This window comes from Cuculus canorus, chromosome 2 (assembly GCF_017976375.1).
Source record: "Cuculus canorus isolate bCucCan1 chromosome 2, bCucCan1.pri, whole genome shotgun sequence".
NCBI classification, from domain to species: Eukaryota; Metazoa; Chordata; class Aves; order Cuculiformes; family Cuculidae; genus Cuculus; species Cuculus canorus.
The window spans coordinates 135,497,505-135,520,443 of NC_071402.1; the positions used below are offsets into that span (position 1 = coordinate 135,497,505).

General features: G+C 38.6%; 1 protein-coding gene across 5 annotated transcripts in view; it reads left to right on the top strand.

Moving 5' to 3' along the window:
* CALCR (calcitonin receptor) overlaps positions 1–22,939 on the top strand; it is a 149,931-nt gene that overhangs the window by 80,531 nt on the left and 46,461 nt on the right. For all 5 annotated transcript variants that reach the window (XM_054060436.1, XM_054060435.1, XM_054060439.1 and 2 more), the window contains 5 exons: positions 1,709–1,862; positions 4,538–4,648; positions 11,607–11,719; positions 15,732–15,823; positions 22,411–22,537. In XM_054060436.1, coding sequence (XP_053916411.1) covers positions 1,709–1,862; positions 4,538–4,648; positions 11,607–11,719; positions 15,732–15,823; positions 22,411–22,537 — 597 coding nt within the window. The remainder of the gene's footprint in view (positions 1–1,708; positions 1,863–4,537; positions 4,649–11,606; positions 11,720–15,731; positions 15,824–22,410; positions 22,538–22,939) is intronic.

The window sequence follows — 22,939 nt, forward strand, 5'->3', positions numbered from 1 at the left end:
CTGTCAGAATGAAAAAGTTTTGATCTTTTTTGGTCAAACAGATGTGAAGAATAGATCTTACCTTTCCTAGAAGAAACAAAAATAAAATAAAACCTTTTTTTTTTTAAGGCAAGGGAAATTTATGACATTTTCCAAGCATTATCTGATGGTTATGCCTTCAAAACATGAGTGTGTTCCTAAACTTGCCCAGAGTAACAGAGGAAGCATCGAGAACAGAGGTGATGCCATGCAAGCACCTCTAGCTTTCTTTGATGATACCATCATTGAGGTAAATTTTGAGACAAATATTTATTGACATAAGCTGAAGTATTGTTCAAAATAAGAAAGAGAAAAGTAAGTATGGAGTATCTAAGAATCACCAAAGCCTGTAGCAATACATGGACACAAAGGGTTAAGACAGACCTCAGGGCATCAGAAGAACCTTATCTGCACTTCCCAACACTTTTTACTGGATTTAGGACTTTACTGGTTTGGTTTCTAAATAATCCTTAAGGATTCCAGGTACTCGCTTTAATCTTTTCATAAGTGAAGGTTTTGTGATATGTTTGGCTTTGCTTCTGTATTTCCTGTTCTGGCTTTCTAGATGCTTAATTTTTCACTTGGATGACCAGATTAAATGTTCCAAATGACTTCACTGTCCAAATATATCTATGTATATGTGTGTACGTAGATACGTGCAAGTATTTGGTGCTAAAAGCATCAAGCCTAAGTCCTAAGTTTGAAGCAGCCTGTAAATGACTCTGTAGGTGTTTATGATGGCTTTCATGTGGTTTAGTATAGGGAAAAAAGTGCAGTCATACAAGGAAAGTACCACAGCAGCATTGCTCTTGCTTGGGAAGCACAGGATCTAATGCTCTCCTATCACCTTCATGCAAAGAAGTGTCCTGATATAGGACTAAGGCAGAGCAGGATTAACTAACTAAGGCCCAACTCTCTCATTTCCACCTTATCTTATAAACCCACACTGTGCAGTGGATGGATGGATGGATGGATGGATGGATGGATGGATGGATGGATGGATGGATGGAAAAAAAAGATAGCTGACCTCTTTACCTGAGATTTTTTGCTTTATAGAAGCAAAAATCCTTCTCTTTGCTCTACAGGCAGCTCAGAGTGGTAGAAGGAAGAAGGTGCCATTTGATCAAAGAGGACTTTATTATTCATCTCTCAAATTAAGGGCCACTTTGCTAACTACGAGCTAAGGCCAAGTAGAGATGTTTAAGCTCTCTACTCTGTGTTTCTATAACCTTAACAGCAGAAGGAGCACAAAGCAGGTGGCATAAAACATGAAATAATCGGTTTCAAGGCTGTGGCACTCTGATATTTTGTCTGGGCAGTTTGGAGAGAAATCGGCGTAAGTGAGTGGAAACACATTGGTGTAGCTTTGGGGAGATACAATTTCTTTTAATTTTTTTTCAGATTACTTAACTGAATAAAAGGATATTGAAGACTTCATCAAGTACTTAATGGTCCTCTCTTTTATCAAGAAAAAGGGCTTGGTTGAAATACTGTGTGTTTATAGTGAGCAAAAGTAGTAAAAATTCAGTATTTACTTTGCAAACAGTGCAAGACTCATCATAATTCTGAACATAAGTGCAAGTAAAAGGCCTTTGAAGAATGCATAATAGAGATTTCTGCTCCTCACTTTTTTATTTTATCCTCCTGGGTTTTTTTTCACTTGTACTAACAGTTTTTCCTTTCTGTACAGAAAATGGTTCCAACTCTTTCTTCTACCGTAAATTATACTGATCCTACATTAGAGCCTGTAGTAACTGAAAATTCAATCATACGACAGAAGATAATAGATTCACAGTTCAAATGCTATGAGAGGATGAACAGAGCTCCTCCGTATAAGAAAAAAGGTAAAAAAAGTTTTAAAAATCTGTTTGTATATTGCCACGCTTTTTTGTATAGCTATAAAGAGGCATTTTCTTCTGTATGCTAATCCATAGTTTTTCTCAGGGTGCAGGAAGACTTAATTGTACAGAAAGTAGAAAGCCCGGGGAATGTAAAGCTCCTCCTTCCTCACCCTGCAGGTGGTACCCCTGTCATTTATGTTTATGGCTCAGTGCTTTGCTGCTTGAATGCTTCCTATTCTTCCTTAGAGGAATTTCATTCTCCAGAACCTTTCAACAAGCTCACAGAATAACTTGATTGTGGTCTCTTAAATATAAATGTCGTTCTATTTGCTTCTCTCACTATTTCTTTTTTCTGTCATTCATATATTGACTGATAGCTGTCATGTTCTGTACCAATACAGATGGTCCGGGTGTTCTATATTCTGCAGAATACTAGTAAAAAAAGGGTTTATAAACAACTGAGGACACACCTTTACTGAATACAAGACACATGTTAAGATTAATAAAAATGGAAGCAACAATTAGTAGTGCTGCTACAATGGCACAGTATGAATGAAGAAGCAGTAACCAAGTGTTCTGGTCACTGTTTCTTGCAGAAAATGTGGAAGGAGTTTTGAGGAGCTGAAGAAAAAGTACTGGAGGCATTGTGGGGGTGTATGCAATAACAGAGGTATTCAGAACACGCTTTAAAAGGAAGATATATGAAAAAATCATCATTAAAAAAACCCCAAACTAATAAATAGCGTGGAGATAACGTGGCATTTTTGTAGTACAAGAATAAAGGCATTTACCACAATGATTTTACTGGGCTCTGTAAGACTGGAAGAATAATTAGATGTCAGGATACTTGAGTATTGATGCAGAAAAGTTTTGGAATGAGCATTCAGATTCCTACTGCTTCAAACGGTGCTAATTTGGACCAACAATAGGAAAAACCTTCAAGTATTTAAACAGAGTTATGGGATAGAAAGCATTGTGTTTCAGATGCAAACAAGATTTTAGTTGCTGGCTTGAGGGAGGAAAAACCTACTGTCTACTCATACTGTTATATTCATAAGAACATACACTTAATTGATTTAGAACCCAGAATGAAGGTAATGGGTGACTGAGGAATGATGCCAGGCTTACTGAAGTTGCCTTTTAAACTGAATTACAGGATCCTCACTAGCCTTCCGACGCTTACACCTCATAAAGGATTGGAAAGGAACAAGGATCTAAGCTTCTTGGCTGCAAATTTGGAAGGGAGGATGGGGTCAAATGGGAAAGTCCCTTAATGAAAAGGACAACCACAGGGGTGTCTCCTAAAAGGAAAAGACCAACACATAAGCTGAAGGAGTATAATGGTTATCCATTTTCAGCATGACAATTTGCTAAGACAATTTAAATCCTTCATAATCCAGGGTCTCAAAGCTGATGGCAATTAACTGCAGAGAACTGCATAATATCACATGCTCAGTAGCCAGAGAGATGTTATAATACGGGTGAGCTGTAGCAGCATTACAAGTGGCCATGTGTCAGCAGAGATGAAGTAATGGACCATGTGAATACACTTATCTTGCCCATTTCAAGGTAGAATTGATTACCTTTAAACCCAAAGAAATAAGAAAATGCAGAACTCGGGCATATGGGAACAAACGCCTGACCATCCCTCTGGGACAGTGCAGCACTCCCACACTCCCTTTCCATACAAAAATGTAATATTTTTAGCCAGTGATACAACAATGTGGCGCTCAACTCTTCTGTTTTATTACTTATACTACCCTATTTCCTGCAGCACTTAAAAAACATATATATGTCTCTGTGTGTATATCTAAGTGTGTGTATACATATATATTTAGGCATGTATATGTTCATATATATCCTGTTACTTACCTTGAAAGACACATCATCAATGACTCAGAATGTCATGTTACAGCAAGCAGTACTAATAGTGCAATTTCAGTGGACCTCAATGTGTCACATCTCTCTAATGGGAATCAAGAATGAGCTGTATTCTGCCTCTCTGGCATGTCCATCATTTCTGGTGCAGCGAACAGTCCTTGTAAGAGACACCCTTGGCAGTGCTGCCTTCCCAGAAGGCTGTGATGAGGACAGGACAACAGACAACATCGGCAGGCAGAGTTTCCCTATTTTGATCCATCTTGCACCTTGCTTCACTGGATCTTTAGTTATCTGACTGATCTCCAGTGCAAAGCAATGTAACAACCTTACAGGGACTAATCTCTGCAGACATTGCCTTTACCTGGAACACCCCTGGAAGCCCCTCCTACCTTTGCATTTCAAAGACTTGATTTTCAGACCTGCTGAACAGCAGAAGGTGAAATGAACAGGTGTCTATAAGGTCTTTGGATAACACTAGTGCATCTGTTTACAGGCAAGGATGGAAGGAGGATCAGGAAAAGGAATTTGTAGGGTCAGACTGTACATGCAAAGTTCAGTTCAACAGACCTAAAAACATTTCTTTCCAGTAAAATTAACACCACTAACATCAGGACAGCAAAACCAAATACCTCATAGTACTTGAATGCCACTCAAAGTGTAGCAATAGCAAGAGATTTTATTGCCAAAAGAAAACACAATTGTCTGCAGTTTGCAAAGTTCCTTGGGATATTAGAACAGAACAGGTTCAAGACTAACTGTTTGCTGAATTAACTACTGCATTCCTCTTAAATGTCCAGGTCTGTTCTGCAACCGAACCTGGGATGGCTGGTTGTGCTGGGACGACACACCTGCTGGAAGAATCACTGCTCAGAATTGTCCAGATTATTTTCCAGATTTTGATCCAACTGGTACGGTATTTCTCTTTATCATCTTGTCTTTCAAAAGAAGTCTTTGAAACATTCATGCCATTGAGTGGAAGCCTGTTTCCAGTGATATCTTTGCAACACTGTGAAATCTCAGAGAGTTCAGCTGAAATTAAAATGTATCATGCTTTTGTGTTACCTAATTTATATATTTTCATTTTTAAAATATTTTATACGTATATATACTTCTCTAAAGATAACCTATAGATTTATGGAACCTAGTTTATGAAAATGGTATACTTAGTTATAATATCAAAACAGTTTTAAAACCTCATTCTAAGTTTTTACAATGAAGAGAAAATCCTTATGTGAATGATATGTGTATCAGCATGTTCTTCGTTCAGTTTTTATTGGAAAGAAGATGAGGATAACTAATGTCTTTCAGTCTGCAAGTTTCCATTGTTTACTGAATTCTTCATACAAATACTAGCAACCATGCAGACTAAGGGAAGTAACTCAAGAATGTTTAGAAGGACAAATGAAAGGAAAAATCAAGGACAGAAATATTGCTAAAGAGATATGAGGAAATATTAGATGCAAGTAAAACTTCCCACCGAGCATTTTTTCAAGAAAGACTCGGTTACGTGTTCCACACTCAGGACTCATTGGTTATAGGTGGTGATTTTTGCCACAGTGTGCTGAATCCAGCACGAACACAGTGTACCCATCACAGTTAAAAACATGTGAAATTAAACAAGTTGGGGAGGAGGATATATTAATTTAAAATTTTTCAGCAAGGTTAAACCAAAATGTAAGTGCCCAACTGAAAAGTAAGGAAACAGACAATTGCATAGCTGTGAATTAATTACCCAGTACCATTAGCTAACCCTGTTGATTGAGCTTGCTGCCTGTTTAGAAACAGAGGCATTTCCAGGCTGGATCAGACCCAGTATACATTTCACCAAATCCCATTTGCAACAGCAGCCAGATTGACTGATATTTCTGTTCTTTCTAAATCAAGCTGTCCATGATTAGAGAATTCACCCAGAAAGTTGGAAACTTCCAGTGTCAGCCTCAGTCTGAGGGGATGCAGCACTGCATTCCAACTTGGATGGTGTAACCTCTCATTTTACAGTGGAAGCAGGCACTGAAAAGGATGGATTGAAGGATTTCTGTGCCTGGAAATTGAGCGTGCATGGCAGTGTGAGTGTCCACCTCTTGTGCGAAAACACCAAGACTGACACCACAAGTCTTCATAGCAGCTCACATCCCTGAGATACACAGCAGGCACCGAATGATAAAGTCTTGTCTTATCTTTTGATATCCTCCTCATGTGGCAACAGTTCCTTTGATGAACAGGATAATTTACTGCAAGGTTTTTGTTTTCCCTGCTTCTGCGGTTTTCATAGAAAAAACCAAAATGCAATACCATCAGTCCTGGTTTATGTATACTCCATGCTGTCTTTGCATTATACCTGCAAAAGGTAACACTGGGCAGCCTTGTGGTCACAGAATTCTTCATATGACATGGGGTCCTCCTCCCTCAGTGCATTGGGTTGATTACAGAATTGCCTTCCTGCTTGCTACCATGCCATCTATTCCTAGCTTTTCCATTTACCTGCTTTTCTCCAGTGACTTGTTCCAAACTAATTGCTCCATTACAACAGCGCTCTGTGAAGTACCACTTGCAGCCATCAATGGAGGAGCGCCTCAATCCACTTATTAATGTTTATTAGCACTGAAGTCTCTGACTTGTACAGCTGATTGCAAATAGCTCCTTAATGTACAAATGCATGCTGCAGAATCTGGCCCACATTGTGTGTCCTGCAGCCGCTCTTTCTGTCATGCTTTAAAATTTGTGGATTTGGTAATTTTTTAGTATTCATGTTCTCTGTATACAGCCACAAGGAGAAAAGCCTCCTCCAGTGATTAATTTCCTGCTGATCTTACTGCTGTCCTGTCTAGAAACAATACCAGTGGTCTCCAGACTCAGTATTTTCCCCAACACATCTCTTTTTCTCCTTGTCAGCACCTCTGTCAGTCTCTTTGCCTGCATCCCGGTCAGACACTGTTTCCCTGGCTCAGCAGCAGCTCAGCGTCTCCTGGCTGAGCCAAAGCTGCTTTCCTACAGTAGCTGTTGTGCTGTGGCATTAAACCAGTGGGTAGCCAGTCTTTGCTTTACAGGCGGCTGATTGTCACACCAGGACTGAATAAAATTGGAGGGAGACAAGAAATCATGGGGGCATCTAGAAGTCTTTCAACAGCTAATGGAAGTGGTTGCCACTTAGAGGTGGCCAAAAGCATAGGTCTGGCTGTCCTGAAAAGTCTGTCAGGTTTTGTGTCACAAGTCATTATTTCCTTTGGTAACTTAAGCCTGTTAAACAAAATACAGCTGGATTTTCTGCTGAGAAACAGAAAATTCACCATAAAGAACAATGATTTTACAAGATGAAAACTGCAATGCCTGTCGGATTTCCTTCCCAATAAGTCGCCGTGATGTCAAACTACCTCAGAATGTATTTCAGGCATGCAAGTAACCCCATGGACTTTTGAAATTAATATTCCACACTGTGCTTCTTCAGGCTGCATTAAGATCTGCAGAACCACTGTGTGTCAGCTCACTGATGACTGAAGTATTTTGTTTGTGGCCATCTATAGTTTTGAGTCCTGGATAAAATTGTCATACAGCTTACTTTTAGTGCTTTGATCATTAAGTCATTTGTAACAGGAAAAGTGAAACATTATCTGACAGCACAGAATTGGATCCTCCTCCCACCCACATCCGTCGGTCCAATATACCAACTCTCTGTATCTGAACCCCCAGCAACATTCAGCATCAATGCCTGGAAGAAATTGCTAGAGTAGGTTAGAAAGTAAACAAGGTGAAATCATATTCCGAAGAAAAAGGTCCAGAAGAAAACTAATGGAGAATATGCTTAGAGCTCCATTCATTTTGTGTCTAACAGCTTCACAGCTAAGTACCAGATGTAGTCCCACTTATTTCACTGAAGTTACATCAGGTCATACGTGATAGAAATCTGTGTTCTGAAAGAAGGAATGAGCGCTGCGATAACCTAATCTGTTCAGTTAGCCAGGATTTCCCACACGTCTTTCCCTACCTGAGTAAGCTCTATCCTGTGAAAGGAAATTAAGATCTTAAAGCTAACAGATAAACAGAAATCCCTCACTGCAAGCTGTGACAACTTTGTCCTTTTCAATAAACAACCATTACCTTTGTAGCAATCTGTTTCTCACAATGACAATCATATGCAATGTAATAATACAGAAAAACAAATCAATTTGTCTGGAAAACATACCAAGACCTACTGCTTTAACTCCAGCGGCAGCAGGAAATTCATTGTCTCATCTGCTCCTGACTGTGAAGCTTGGAGCAGTGCTGAGTTTTATACTCTCCTATTCAGACAACATGCACATTTTCTCTTTAACTGTATTTTATATTTATAAATAAACATATTTATATATGTTTTTTTCCAGGTTAATCTTTGGTGTAATCCCTTCAAAATGGTTCTAGGTCACAGTGAAATTCCTAGGAATTGAATTTAATAGGAATGTATTATGTAATTCATGCTGGTAATATTCTTGATGATTAAAAAAAGGGAAAATATGTTGCGAATGTAATGACCTTCTAGCAAGGCAGATTTACAGGGACAGCAGGAGAAGCAGAGCATTGCTTTGTGCCATCCATAGGCTCTTGGGTTTGCGGCAAGGGAGTGTTATATTACCTCACTGTCCCTGCATGATGCCTTTGGTCAGGATTAATTTGGTGAAGTCACATATAGCAATGGAGTTGAATGTGCAAGTTGCACTGTGGTGGCCATATGTTTTCATTCTACTTTCTCTCCCTTTCCTCTTTTGCAAAGCAGAAGTGGTTAAAAACAGTAGCCATCCCAGCAGGGAGCAAGGCCACCCTAGATTTGTGTCCTGAAGTGGATCAGCTCTGGTTTTCTGCTGGTCTTGTTTTCCCGTCTTCAAGTTTTATCATTTAGACAGTGATAAATAAAACAAATCTGAACTCTTTGTCCAGCTTCTTCTTTTCCCCCTACTTTTTCTGTTTATTTATGTCCTTCTTCTTAGCAAGCTTGGCAGCTGCATTTTAAAAGTCAGTTCTTATCCCCATATGCACAATATGACTCTATTATACAGATTCCAGTTCTGCTGACTGAGGCATTCTGATTGCAGTGATAATTCTTCACTTACTAGGACACTGGTATTGAAATTTTGTATGGTCTCCATTGTATTATATCGATGATTTTTTCATTTTTGAAAAGTTTTCTTCTATAGTATTTTAATAAGGATATAAGTAAATCTGGTGCGCTACATCAGCTATCTCTCATCTGAAAAAATAAGTCCTAAACAGCTCTATCCAAATAACAGTAAAGAATCAAATGTCTGGTATGTGTTAGACAATCACTGCAATAGAGCAAATGTCTGTCTACTTTCATCTTATAAGTCAACAATAAGTGAAAATATGGTGTTTACTCTTTTAACATGTGCTAGCTATGAAGTTGGTCTAGTTCTAAAAACCTGATTGATTCAGCAATCATGTTTGTTTCAGAGTTATTGGGTTAAGATATTTGTTAGATATAAATGACTGAGTTGTTTTTATGAGAATATGATTCATAAAAGCACAAGCAATGCCACATGCTAAACTATTACTACTGCCTAATCTTTTTAGACACTTCACTACTCCCATGAAACTGCCCTTGTGAATGAGATTTCTCTCATCCATTTTTCCCAAATTGCTCTTGAAGTGTCTGTCTTTCTAAGGTAACTACAAAGAGACTGCACTATGAATTGCATGACTTTAAGGTTCCTAATGTCAGGTGAGATGAATCCCACATAATGTCACTGTTCCTTCCCTTTGAATTAACATGACGTACAAGTGGTGCCCTGTCCAAGTTGATAGAGTACAGAGCCTAAAAAAATTGTGTTTACATAGTATTTTAATAATCCTAAAGCCCACACTCCTGTTTTGCTCTGCTATTATTGCCTTACCCATAATTACACATTGTATGTTTCTTCAGGATTTACTAGATTCTTCTGGTTAGTGTACAAACCAACGCGTGCCCGGGTTCGTAATCTCACATCTGCTACTGGGCCACAGCAGAATAACTTGCAGGAAAACAGAGGTTGTGTTACAGATTCACAGCTTTATTTCTGTATGAAATTGTAGATTTAGAAGAAATATTCAAACTGTTTGAGTCACTGGAATGGGCAGTAGGAATTCTTATCCCCTAGTCCTATATCCAGGCATCGCAGCAAGAAATCTGTGGGTCGTGGCCATTTCCAAACTAGGATGAGTTGTGTTTGTCTGGCTTCAAACAAAAGTATGAGTCAACAGGTTTGTCTTTAACTTACAGGGATCAAACCAAGCTTTGGCAGAATGTCTACATAGGCACTAAATTACAGCGATGATAGATGATATTACCATTATACTCTATAGCATATACACAAAAGCCGTGTGCTTTGCAGAGTGCGTGGGATGGTAGGTGCAATGTTTGTACACTGTGTTCTATGGTAGCCTAACCATTAATCTTTTATCTATGACTGAAAACTTTTTCCAGCTTTAAATAATATCTGGCAACGAGTACAATGGGAACATTGCTACACAGGCAGTGTGAGACTATCTCCAAGCTGCAGTAATAGAAGGCTGAGATAACATATACTGTTCTTCTAGGTGTTGTTGATGCACATGTTGATTTTCAGCAATCCCTACCTTGCCAATATGATCAATTGCTTTTTTTAGGTGTTATATAGGGAACACAAATCTTAAAAATTAATACAATCATTAATCATCAGAGTTGATTAAGAAAAATAAATACAGATGTTAAGCAAGAAAGTGAAAATGTGTGTGTTCAAAAGGGAATTATCTCTGTAAAAGTGTGTTAACTGGAAATGCTGATAATCTGCATGTAAAGCCAATAAAATTATAAAGCTAGAATAGGCAAAGGGAAGTCAAGATAGACTTTTCAGACTATATAAAATGTCAGGCTTCAAATACTGTGTTTTCAATAAATAAGCAGTTGTGTCACTGCCTAAGAAAACATCAAATCCTTTAAGTTACTGATCTTAACCTGCCTTTGGTTTTTGGGCAGACTTTCCTGTGTCTCCCGTGTGACTAATGATTGGGGGAAGGCCAAAGGAACTAGTCCAAAACTTGGCAGGTGGTTAGGAGCAACTGTCTGCACCTCAGCGTCCAGGGTTTCCCAGACAGAAATGTGAGCATGTCCAGGAGGACACAGGCACAGCACACATCTGTGGCTCCAGGCATCCCTTCAAGCTGTATGGTGCTGAAGCCCTGCCTGCCCCCTGCCATGGAAAAGAGTGCATTTGAAGGAGCGCTCTCAAGAACGATCCATATGGCAGGGCTTTTGGGAAGGATGCCCGAGCCACCTGCAGCAGAGAAACCAGAATCAGAGACACGTGTGAAGGGGCTGAACAAACATATTATTTAAACAGAGAACTCTGCAGCCATTTTAAATTAAGCTGGACACTTGGGACCTGCTTCAAAATGTTCATGAAGCTGCTTCTACCCATGCCTGCATGCTTCGCAGCCTCACGGTAAAGCAAGCCGTGCTCCCACTCACCACTGGCAGGATTTAGCTGGCACAGGGGCGGTCATCATCTCCAGCACCCAGGCTCTGGTTTATACACTGCTTCCTGACCAATGTTTTAAGCTAATTATTTCCCTTGATACCTGAAAGCCTGCATGCATCATTTAGGTTTGGCATTATGGCCCAACATATGCTCTACTGCATTCATTCAAGGCAAAAGGAGACAGATAAACAACAAATATACCATCAGATGAATCTCTGAGAAAAAAAAAAAAAAACAAACAGAAAAATGTATATTGATTGTACAAGTTGAAAATCCATTGAATTTTGTTACACAGGTATTTTATTTCCAAACATAGAAATTTTTAATAGATTTTTAAGTGTGTAATATGTATATGATAAAGTAACTTACTACATTTTATCATCAGAGAGGGCTTCAAAATATTGTGATGAAACTGGAAATTGGTTCCGCCATCCTGAGAGCAATCGAACTTGGTCCAACTATACTCTGTGCAACTCTTTCACCTCTGAAAAGCTGAAGGTATGCTACAATTAAGAAGGGATTGGTTTTGGGCTGGGCTAGCAGTAAGATACCTGTGCTTTATTTGTTGCACAAGAATTTAATAGCATTGTCCTCGTAATTTTAGCTTATTAAAATTATTCGTCGAGTGCTCAAACCTAAATATATGCTTGCTATGAAGTTGATAAAATAGTAGAAATTCGTGTAACAATTTTGCACAATTTTTCAAATGCCTTTTTAATTCGTATATTTTTCCCTGATTGTCCAACAGTTATAAAATGATCCTTTAGAATTTCAGTTTTTCTTTCTGTAACAAGTATCTTCTAAGCAGTTGATGTCTTCCCTGCAAGGCTAGAAATATTAACATAAGTTACAATTATTTTTCTTATGTAAAAAATAATCACATTGTTCTCAATCTGTTTGAAAAAAAAATATTTATGAAAGTACCATTAATCCAGAAAATCCTGCATGCCCTCAAACGGTTAACTATAAAAGTCTGACTGAAGGCATTGACACTATTTACAGTGATGAATTAATCATTTGCATCAATATTTCCGAAATGGAATTGCTTAGTTGAAAGAGGAGAACCAAAAGAAATAAGGAGAGAGAAATCTGAGAAAAGCTTTAAAAAAAGTTAGGGAAGTTCATAAAAATAAACATATTTTTCAGATGTGAGTGAAGCTCCAGGAAAATCTGATTACATATTTGTGACAGAATAATCTGTGACTATTTGGGATTGTGGAAGGAAAAGTCAAAAAGTTATTTGATTTGAGGTTTGTATTGGAGGATTTTTTTTTTTTTAATGCATCCAAAAAGCAGTATGTGGTTATATTTAGTAATGATCCTGCCCAAAGGGCCTTGGAAAAGTCTACTGGACTAGACAGGAGGTGAATTCTAAACGTTTTTGCGGCATGAGGAACCATCATGGTAAAATAGGGCTCACCTATGCGGCAAAGAGAGAATAATAGTAAAAATCTGAGCTCACAGAAGTATTAAATGGAAGTACCATAAAAATATAATTTTTCCAGATGTTGTACCTTGTAGGAAGGCAAAAAATGTAGATCTGTTACCCATTATTCATGCCTTCCAGAAGAATAGTTTTGAACATCGTTCAAGGAAAGTGGAGATAGAACACAAAGGAAAATTATACGTACATTGAGACTCTTCTGACAAAAAAAAAAAATGGAAAGTGCGGAAAGAATCTAACTTTACAGAAATACCAAGTTAGATTATGATCTTTAATCCAAGTCTTCAAAAGCAAGAAGAGGCTTAATTTGTAGATCATTTCTATGTACCTATGGATAATATAATTAACTGAGTAGGAGGTAATCCTGTTAGAATATTCTCTTTCGTCAAGTGAAGAATTCTAGAGGGCACAAAAGAGAACTTTTTAAGTGTTTCTTTTAAAGTTTTTTATGCATGAAAAAGCTCTGCATAAAATAAAAATTTGCTGAGTTAGTATGTTATAAGTCTTATATGGCAGAAGAGACCTGACAGGTTGCCATTTCAAGAAGTAAAGAAGTTAATAAAATAGTTTATTATTTGTTTGAAGTTAAGTGGAAATACCAATATGCTATACTTTTGAGGAGTATCACTTAAAAAAAAATGTGGCCAATTCTTAAAAATGCAGTGATAGACCATATGCTTTGTTAGCTGATCATTCAGTCCATTCTGATTTGTCTTCATTGTTGTATTTGGAAAGCGTTTTTGAGCAGTTACGGTAGTAAGTTTAGATAGAGTATTCAAAAATGCTATTGCTGAGTCTCCGAGATACAGTTAAACTGATTTAGCAGTTGTATGCTGAAAGAGTCCTCTGGGGTGCACGTAGACATGCATGTTTCTATCTATCCTAACATCTAGGAAGATGCTCCTAGTTCTAGCTCTTTCAGGGTAAGCGTTCTAAACAGGATAGGCTGCAAAACAACATATTTTTGAACAGTTCATCTATAAACTAAACTCAGGCTCAAAAATTATATCAATGTAATATAGTGAAAAAAACATAATAACCACTTAGTATGGAGTGGAAGGAAGAGGACATGCACACAAGTCAAAACTCCTCCCACTAGTCTGTGTTCAGGAAGTGCCTCATCTTCTCTGCACTCCAGTCTTCCCTCTCTGGGTTTGCTTGGTGCTTCCAGAAAAAGTTATCAAGCGTTTCCACTCACTAGCAATGTTGTGTTTAGTCTCTGTGAAGGAGAACTAAGAGACGTAGAATGTGCATACATTTCCATATGCCTTTAATATGCATACATTTCCATAACTTGGCGAATGATATTTTCCTCTCAGATCATGTCTGTTCTACATGGTCAGGATGGTGTAAATGTGACTTTGGTTTAAATCTGAAGCAGGCCACCACCACTTAAGTTAATGAAACCAAGAGCTGATTCCAAAGCTTTAAAAAGACTGAAGAATAAACTAGATAAGATGATGTACACCCTTACTAAGAGGAGTGGCTTTGTTTTAAAAAAAAAATGTAAGTGACAAAACTTAAGGATACAGAAAGCAATTCATCAAGTAGTTGAAAAAAAGGAAAATCATTGATTTGTAACAAAAGAAAAATGAAGGAAGTAGAGTTGAAGAGAAAATAAACCCAGCAGAGGAAGTAAGACTTTGTATCTAGTCTTTATTTAGGGCAGGCTGATACTATATTAGTGCTTTCAGAAAAGATGGCGATGGTGAAGCCTGGAATGCCTTTTAGCCTCCTGCAGTCTTCTGACAGCTTGGGTAATGCTTAAGAGCTTGGCTGAGACCAAAGTATGACATTTAGTATTGCAATATTCTGCAGACCAGGTGCTGTCCTGCGATTTTATTTCACTATTGGCATACAAAATATGAGTATGCTTATCTTAGATGTCACTGATAGCAGTCAAAGTGAAACTCAATCATCTGTTTGTGCATACTGTCTTCACAGCGTTGTAGGACCATGTAGTTGCTCGATAATCAAGTTCATACCAGTGTGAAGCAGAATTTATCTCAGGGTGTGCTGTTCTACTCTGGTAGGAGTTGATGATAATTTTCATCTCATCTGCTGCTTTCATGACTCTGTAGGCCTTAAACATAAGGCCACTCTGGCTTCTCTTCTCCAAAGAGAATCCTAGCATTTGCACCCAGCTACTCGACCTCATTTATTTTAATTGCCTTCTTTGCACCTTTCCTAGCTCTGCCATGTCCATAAGATGTGGAGATGAGAAAAACACATGCATTTAAGATGTGCAACGTAAATTTTAAACAGAGGCAATATTGTGTTCTAGCTTTAGTGCCTTTCTTGATGATATCCAGTGTTTTGTTGACTTTTTGGCCATTGCTACACAGTAAGTCACTGACTCAGAGAACTGGCCAGGATGACTCCAAGGATGACTTCATGAATTTGTTTTCCAGTTCTGAATTCAGCTTTGTGTGGACAAAGTCTAAATCATTTTTTCTGTATAAAAGCTCATATGGTATCTTGTCCTGTCTGGGCCCTCTGGAGTCCCTCGCTATTATCTGAAAGATCTAAGTATCACCTGGAAACTTAGAGATTTCTCTGCATCAGGGCACTGGTGAATATGTTGAACAAAAAGCCAACCCCATTACTGGTACCAAGGGCGCCTAACCACTGACTCATCTCCAACGGTGACCATTAAGCTTTTGCTCCCTGTTTTTGAAGCTGCTTTCAAACTATAAAAGCAGCAACCTGTTTCATGTAGTAATTTTGAGTGGAGACCTGTCAATGGGCTTTTTGAAAAATCCAAATATTATGTCTGCTGTACTCTTCTAGAGCTTGGGAAAGTTACTGATGCATAGTGTGAGCAGAGATCTTGCCTGCTTCTTCAGTTAGATAGGAACAGATGAACTCAAGTAAGAAACACTTATCCCACATTTAGACCATGAGTCCTTTTTTTAATAGATTGCTGTTAATTAAAGAGAAAGAAACTTTGAAGGAAAAGAAATTGAAAATGGGAGGTTGATTTTGTAGATTCTTCCTCAATGAGAAAAGGAAAAAAGAGTGTCTGAAAATTGTTCATATTTTCCTTTTCTTTTTGTTAAATTGCAGATGGCGTTTATACTTTATTATATGGCGATCGTTGGCCATGCTTTGTCGATAGCATCCCTGTTGATTTCCTTGGCAATTTTCTTCTACTTCAAGTAAGTGTTTCTTACTCTCTCTCTTCTTTCCCTGAGGGATCTCAAGTGGTAAACAAATAAAAGCTTGGAAGGGGCCATGGCAGTGAGAAACAACTCTTCTGAGTGCCTTTTTATATAAACCTGGTAAAAAAGTCAGCACAGGGTCCTTTTGCTAATGGGACATCTCCCAGTGCTGTGTAGCCAAGATCTAGCTGTTAGAATTTATCAAGACTAGTGTAAAAGCACAGCCTATAGAGAAATGGTGTAACTGGGGATGTGGTAAGGCCCTTCATTTACTGGTTGCCTATTGTTCCTTGAAGGGCATGTCCTGCCCCTACCAGGTGCAGTGGCTGTACAGGGTTGTAATGTCCACTCACAGATACTTTGATGAAACAGAATGATACATGCAGTGTAATGACCTATGGCATGGTATCTTACTGATTTTAGCAAAGGTGCATCAACTACTTGTAATCAGATAGCCAGATCATCAGTTCATGACCAGAGATAAGGAAATGGTCACCATCAGTAGAATATGTCTGGAGATAATTGCAAGATAACCTAAAAGGACAGGTAAGGTTTTCCAACTTTACCTTGCATCCACTGGAAAGCAAAGTAAAAGTAATACACGAAACAGTTACAGAGTTTCTGAATAAATAGCACACACAGTTATAACATGATGGACTTTTATTGCTGAAAACCTTACCTTATTCAAGAATGCAAAAAAAAAAAAAAATGCCCAAACACTTTAAAGAATGCAGTATTCCTCGATCAGCCAAGAATACAAGACAAATGGAACACCAAAGTATTTTTCTTCACAAGCTTCTATACAGACTTTAAGAAAGAATAGTACAATACTGGCAACCTTTAGTAATTAGAAGTTGTTGTCATTGTAAGAGTATACTGCTTCAAGATTTTAATTTAGCTGAGCAAAAATTATGCTAGAACACAAACAGACCTGTGTGAGAGTGTTTGTAAGTTTCTTTCTACGTGAATGTCAACTGATTCAAGCCCTTGATGAGCATCCAAAATATATTTTTTCTTTATCATCATCCTTATAGAAAGCTTAGTCATATTTTTAATGTGTTCATCGATCTATTTTGGCAGCTGAAGGACATATTTGCAATCCAGAAATACAGAATATTTCTAGGGATTAAATGTCCTTCCAGCAAACAGATAAGAAACATGACTTCTGTTTACAGGTCAGAATTTGTCATTTGTTTCTATTTAGTTAATGTTTCAAGAAAAAGTGGAAGCCTATAATAAACCCTCAAATCTCCCAACTCAAATGTAACAAATACATGAAATGCAATTTTTTTTTTCAGATCTTAGTGACCAAAATAGTAACTGTGAATTATGAGCAGGTTCCAAATTAATACCTTGCCACTCCTGCCAATTCATGAATGTGTCTATGCTTTATTTACAAGAAGACCAGGTTTTATTCTCTGTAGAACCATTATTTTCCAAAGCAATTTTTCACACTGAAATTTTCAAGTCTAAAAAGGGAAAAACTGGTCATTTTTTTCTATTCTGTTATCTCGCAGCCTTAACTTAAAACAAAGGATGTTTCTGTAAACATTCAACTATTCCTTTTTGTCACCTGTAAGGCCAAAGAATTGTACTGAAGTACACCCAGTGCATTTTCTGTCATGACCACTGAGTTTTAAACATGTACTATGACTCTTTTAGTATGGAGTTTTTGTATGTCTAAACTAACTGGCATTTGTTAAGCATCTTGAAATTGCTAGATTCAGTGTTCTGCAATTTAGTTGATGTGTGACAAACTTTATGTGCTAGATATAGTAAATTTCATTATCTGAAGTTCTGAGATGTGTTTTTTTTTTGGCCACAAATATATATATAAAGGTTTGTAGAATCCATCTGTATGCAGCAAACACAAAATTCCAGCTTAGACATGCATAGTAAATGCATAAATTTGAGGATAAAAAGAAGCACTTGCTGAAACCCCACCCCTAGTGTACAAGGGACGGTTGCCTTCTCTAAAAATCTGCAATGAGAGGTGCTCCACAAAACCCCAGACACCTTATGCCAGTGCTTGAGTCAGTTCTAACCTCAGAGTCCCTCCATGGTTTGATCTAAATCTTACACGAGTCACCCTTGGTCTCATCTTTCATCTATATATACTACATATCAATGAATAGGTTAAGGTTTTTGCCTTCTAATTGTAATTTTCTTAGTAACATTATGCAAAGCTTCACCCTGGTAATTTGTCTTTTGCTGGTCCTTGAGAAGGCACACCATGTTTGAGGGTGCCCATATAGGCTGGAAAAAGGTCTCCTTGGTAAATTGAGAGGCCAGAAGAAGCTGACATAAATGTTAAGGCTGTACAGTTAGATATCTGTGCCTCAGCTGTGAGTAAAGAAGGATAATAAAAGAAAAAAACCCCACCATCACAACCACCAAGAATGAGTCTAGGAAACATAGGAAAATGAAATGGTTGAATTTTGCATAGACTATAAGAGTCTTTAAGATTACAAGCTCAAAATAGGTGGATACATAATAGAGGTTGGGAATTATGGTAATTTCCAGTGAGGCAGCTTGATGACTGGGATAATGTGCAGTAATCAGATACAAAGTTAGCTAGAAACTCTGCCCAAGAGACTGGTGTATTTTCTTCTCATCTATGTAAAGATAAAAATCACAGCCACAGTAGCGCTTGAGAAAATGTTTTGGGAAAAGCACAGTTTAGTCCGATTTGGAATCCTATACCCAGGCTTCAGAGTTCTTTGGCACAGCAAAGACAGGATCTGATTAAACTGGCTACCTAAAATGGATGAAGAAGTTAATTCCTTACGTGAGCAAGGGAGGATGAGGCTGTCTGACTCACTCTCAGCTCTGAGTCATGAACAATGCACGATCCTGACTGGTCCCAGGCCGTGCTAAAATAGTCATCTTTGCAGCAGAAAATAGCATACCTTCCAGACAATAACATAGCTCCTTCTCTTTTTCCTCGTCTCCCTCTCCTTTCCCTTCTATGACTAATCCATGACACAAAGGTTACAGGAAAAAGTAGAGAACGGAATTAAAACAAAGCACTGCAAAATGGAAGGACAAAGAGCAAACCAAACTATGACCATAAGAAAGTGAGAATAAAACTGTATAGGATCGGGGTTCATGTTCCCTTCAGTTGTTTTCTATCATCTGGCTATGACAGCAATAGATTATTTGTCCTTCAATAAGAGGCAAGCTGTCAGTCAGGCATTCAATCACATAGCAAGAGACAGTTTCAGGGCCTTTGACTGTAGAGGCAGCAACAACCAGCTTGCAGAGGTTGCTGTTTCCCACATATAAGTCTTTGCTGGCAGACATTTCCTTTCAGTTTCAGGTATCAAAATTATAATGATCTGGCATCACAGATGTTGCAGTACTTTCAGAAGGGAATACTGAATTAGCAATGACGAGCATCACTAAGCAATACTATGTCATAACAGGAGACAGAATATTCATAAGTTAAAGTGTCTAAACATTACACACATCATCACATTATTGCAATATATTTTTAATCACAAGTTGAGACCCCCATTATCTGATATGACAAAACACAAAAGGTAAAAAGGGACTCCTGGCTCCAGATCACTTCCAATTAAATTATTTTTTTAAAAGACACATTTGTTTAAAGACAGATGGGGAGTGCAATAAATCTGGATTTGCCAGAAGAATAGAGGATGCGTTGTGAATGCACCTGCAATCTAATTGTTGCCAAGGCTTTTAAAGGGAGTTGAAGAAGGATAATGGGGGGAAGGATAATTTGTGGAAGTGTTTTGGGAACTTTCCCTAGGGATAAGGGAGAACATAGTAGAAAGCATGAAAATTTGAAAACTAAATAAGTGGGTAACAGATGGAAAATAAATGGCTGGGGTGAAAATCTATATTCTCAATATTCATGAATGAGAGGAAATGACAGATTCACAGCACAAATCTATGAAGAAAATAATGCTAAAAGCTCCTTGGAAGTCAAAATATCCGAGATTCAATACAGATGTGGACACAGGTCCTCAAAAGTAAAAGTGACTCTGTGAGTGGATAGGAGGGCCTATCTCTGTCAAAGGAAATGTAGGGGAGAGGATAAATATGAAACACAGGAAACCCATGAGAAGCACAGAAGATTCTGAAACTGAGACATAATTGATAGAGGAATTGTAACACAAGAAACTTAGACATGGATAACTGGCTTAGTGATGCCTTCTTGCACACTCATTAATCACAGAGAAAGATGGGTGGAAGGCGACAAGAAGCCTTCGAAGACACCACGAAGAAAGTATTAGGAAATCAGGAAGAGGGCAAGGATAAGAGCGAAGAGAGGTCAGAGAAGGAGAAGATTACAGATGATTGTCAAAACCAGCAGAGAGGAGGAATTAAGTAAGGGTTTGGGGTTTGCTAGAATGTCCTGCTCTAGATGTGGATTGAGTCAGGCAGGTGCTGATGCCATATTGATGAGCAAACGCTGAAGGACAAATTAAAAAGTGAGAAAATGGAAATGTACACTTAATGATCCAGATGGGTCTTTAACATGGAAGTAGGAGTCAAGGGAAAAAAAGTGGAATACTGACAGGAAAGCAGGAGAGCAAAGCAGCAGTAAAACTGAGAGGAAGGTAGGAAAGAAAAGGAACTTGGACAGCAGATGAAGCCAACAAGCAGTGAAGGCCAGTCGCATTTAGTAGAGGAGTCAAGCAGAGCAGCCAGGAAAAATAGGAATGGAAGTAGAGGCACGTGTACCTGGCACAGGTTATCACAAAAGACTCACTCTGTACCAGCAGCCATGTAGAGAGGCAGCTGGAGAGACAAGGGTCTGCATCTCATGGTTAGGAGCTGAAGACACTGCTCTAAGTAATAACGAAATTCTTCTTTCTTGTGAACAGGATTGGTTTCATACCAAGCCTGTTCCCAGGACTGAAAGAGAAAGACAGAGGACAGTGGACGCATGACAGTGACCCAAGAAAAGTGGAATCAATATCATGGGGAAAGTATAGTGATGGAGAATGGGAAGAAAGGAAGAACTAGGACTGGATAAATACCACCAGAGCTTAGGACTGGAAAAAGGAGTGTTAGGCTGAATTTGTGATGGGGGCAAGTACAGATGGAGCACGCACAAGAACACAGTGTAGGAAAAATAGCTCCAAAGAGTGGTCTGGTTTGCCCAATATCCTACCCTACAGCGAATGAGACAGAAAGTGCACCTAGTCCCATACATGGTGCTCAACACTTGCCAGTAGCTGACGGTCAACAAAGAATATAAAATCAAGGCATACATAAAAGATACTGTCATTCCTAGCCCCCGGGGTCTGCATCTCATGAACCTCCTGAACCACAAAAGGTGTCTTGGAAAACAAGGAGGTTGATAAAAGGTGTGAGCATTGCAAGATGATGATGATAACCAGAAAGACGACCTCAAGCTAAAGGAAGAATTGCATCCAATGGCTCAGAAAAATACTTGTAAGGAGAACTAAGAAAAAGTGGCAGGTGACCAAGGAGATAAAAAAGGGAAAAATAAATTTTAAAAAAGCAGAAATAAATAAGTAGAAAATAATTCCGTTGGTTGATAAGCTCCTTGTTTTTAAAGAAAGTGTGTTCTGTGTTAACCTTCACACAAAGAGTATCAGAAAGTCACAAGTGCTCCGTTCCAGGCTGCAAAAGACTCCTGGTGCCAAGGGGAAGGCTTGCCTTGCTAAGACTGCAGTACTTATTCTTAGCTCATTTTTCACCTGTCGGTTTTACCTGCTTTCTCTGTGTGATCACTGAACACAGACATCACAGCATTCTGTAATAACTCCATGAATGCCTTTCTGCAATCACCTCCTGCCAGCCTGGACTGTGCTCTGAGGCGTGGAGCACAGCAGGAGTATTGTTCTCTGTGTTAAGGGTAGCCAAGGGGGTGGCATGAGGATTTAGGCATGAATTAGAAAGACAGTTCAGATCTGAAACTGCAGTCACGATTTGGTTGCACAAGTATTCTGTGAATTACTCTTGTGAAATTTTGCTGCCCACAATATGAAAAATCCTGCCCTCTCCAAATTCAGTCATTCAGAAAAGAGTGCTGCTCTTTCTGAGCAGAAAAAGAGATTTTTCTGGTTTGGGATCTCAGCTGGAGTCAGAAACATGCAGGATACAAACCCAAATCCCCCTGTAATTTGAGGGGATTCCTGCACAAAGTTCCCATCCTGTCTCACTAGTAATTCCTAAAGTAGCAAATAATTTTCATCTGAATATTCGAGAAATTGAGTCTCCTGGGAACAGTTACTCTATAAAGCAGTACTCCTGATGTTCATTACTTGTAACATGCGCATATAATAATTCTCAGGGTTCTGCTTCGCCACTTAATATCTTGATTATTGTGAAATAAAGAAAGGCATCAGGGGCTGAGAATGTAGCTGGATGGCTCCTTACAACATGGTCTAAAAAGCATGCGGTGCTAAACAGGTGTAAAAACAAAACCAAAAATTTTTCAGAGGTCATGGCTGCAATGCAAAGCATGTATTTTCCAATTACGCTTTGCCAAAAGGCATTCTTGAGAGACTGTTGCCAGAAAGAGCTTGTTAAAGTGACATCAGAAGAAAAATACTAATTTATGACCTGTGCTACATATTTTTCAGGAGCCTCAGCTGTCAAAGGATAACACTGCATAAGAACTTGTTTTTTTCTTATGTGCTGAACTCCATGTTTACAATTGCCCACCTCATTGCTGTTGTGCCTAACCCAGGTCTTGTAAAAAGAGATCCTGTAAGTACTGCATGACTCCTCTCTATCTTAACACCCAAGCAAAATTACTATGGCCACACTGAAATGTGACATTCCCATTCACCAGTGAATGACAGCCATCTGGTAAAATATGCGTGGAGGGGTGCAGGATCTGAGAATTTCACTCAACCATGCTCAGAATCTGGTACATGAAGGAGTCTTATACTTCTTCTAACCAGCCTGTCCATACAAACACGTTAGATCCTCACTGCTCTAAGCAGTACATGACATTTCCCAACAAAGTCCCCAAAGGGACAGAAGCCCTTGGTGGCTGTCTGTCCTTTCTTACAGACATACACATTGGGGAGGGGCAGGAATGGAGAGGGGTACAGCTTTTTTCAAAATTCCACCAAAAGATCTGTTTGTGGCATTTTTATTTTTCTT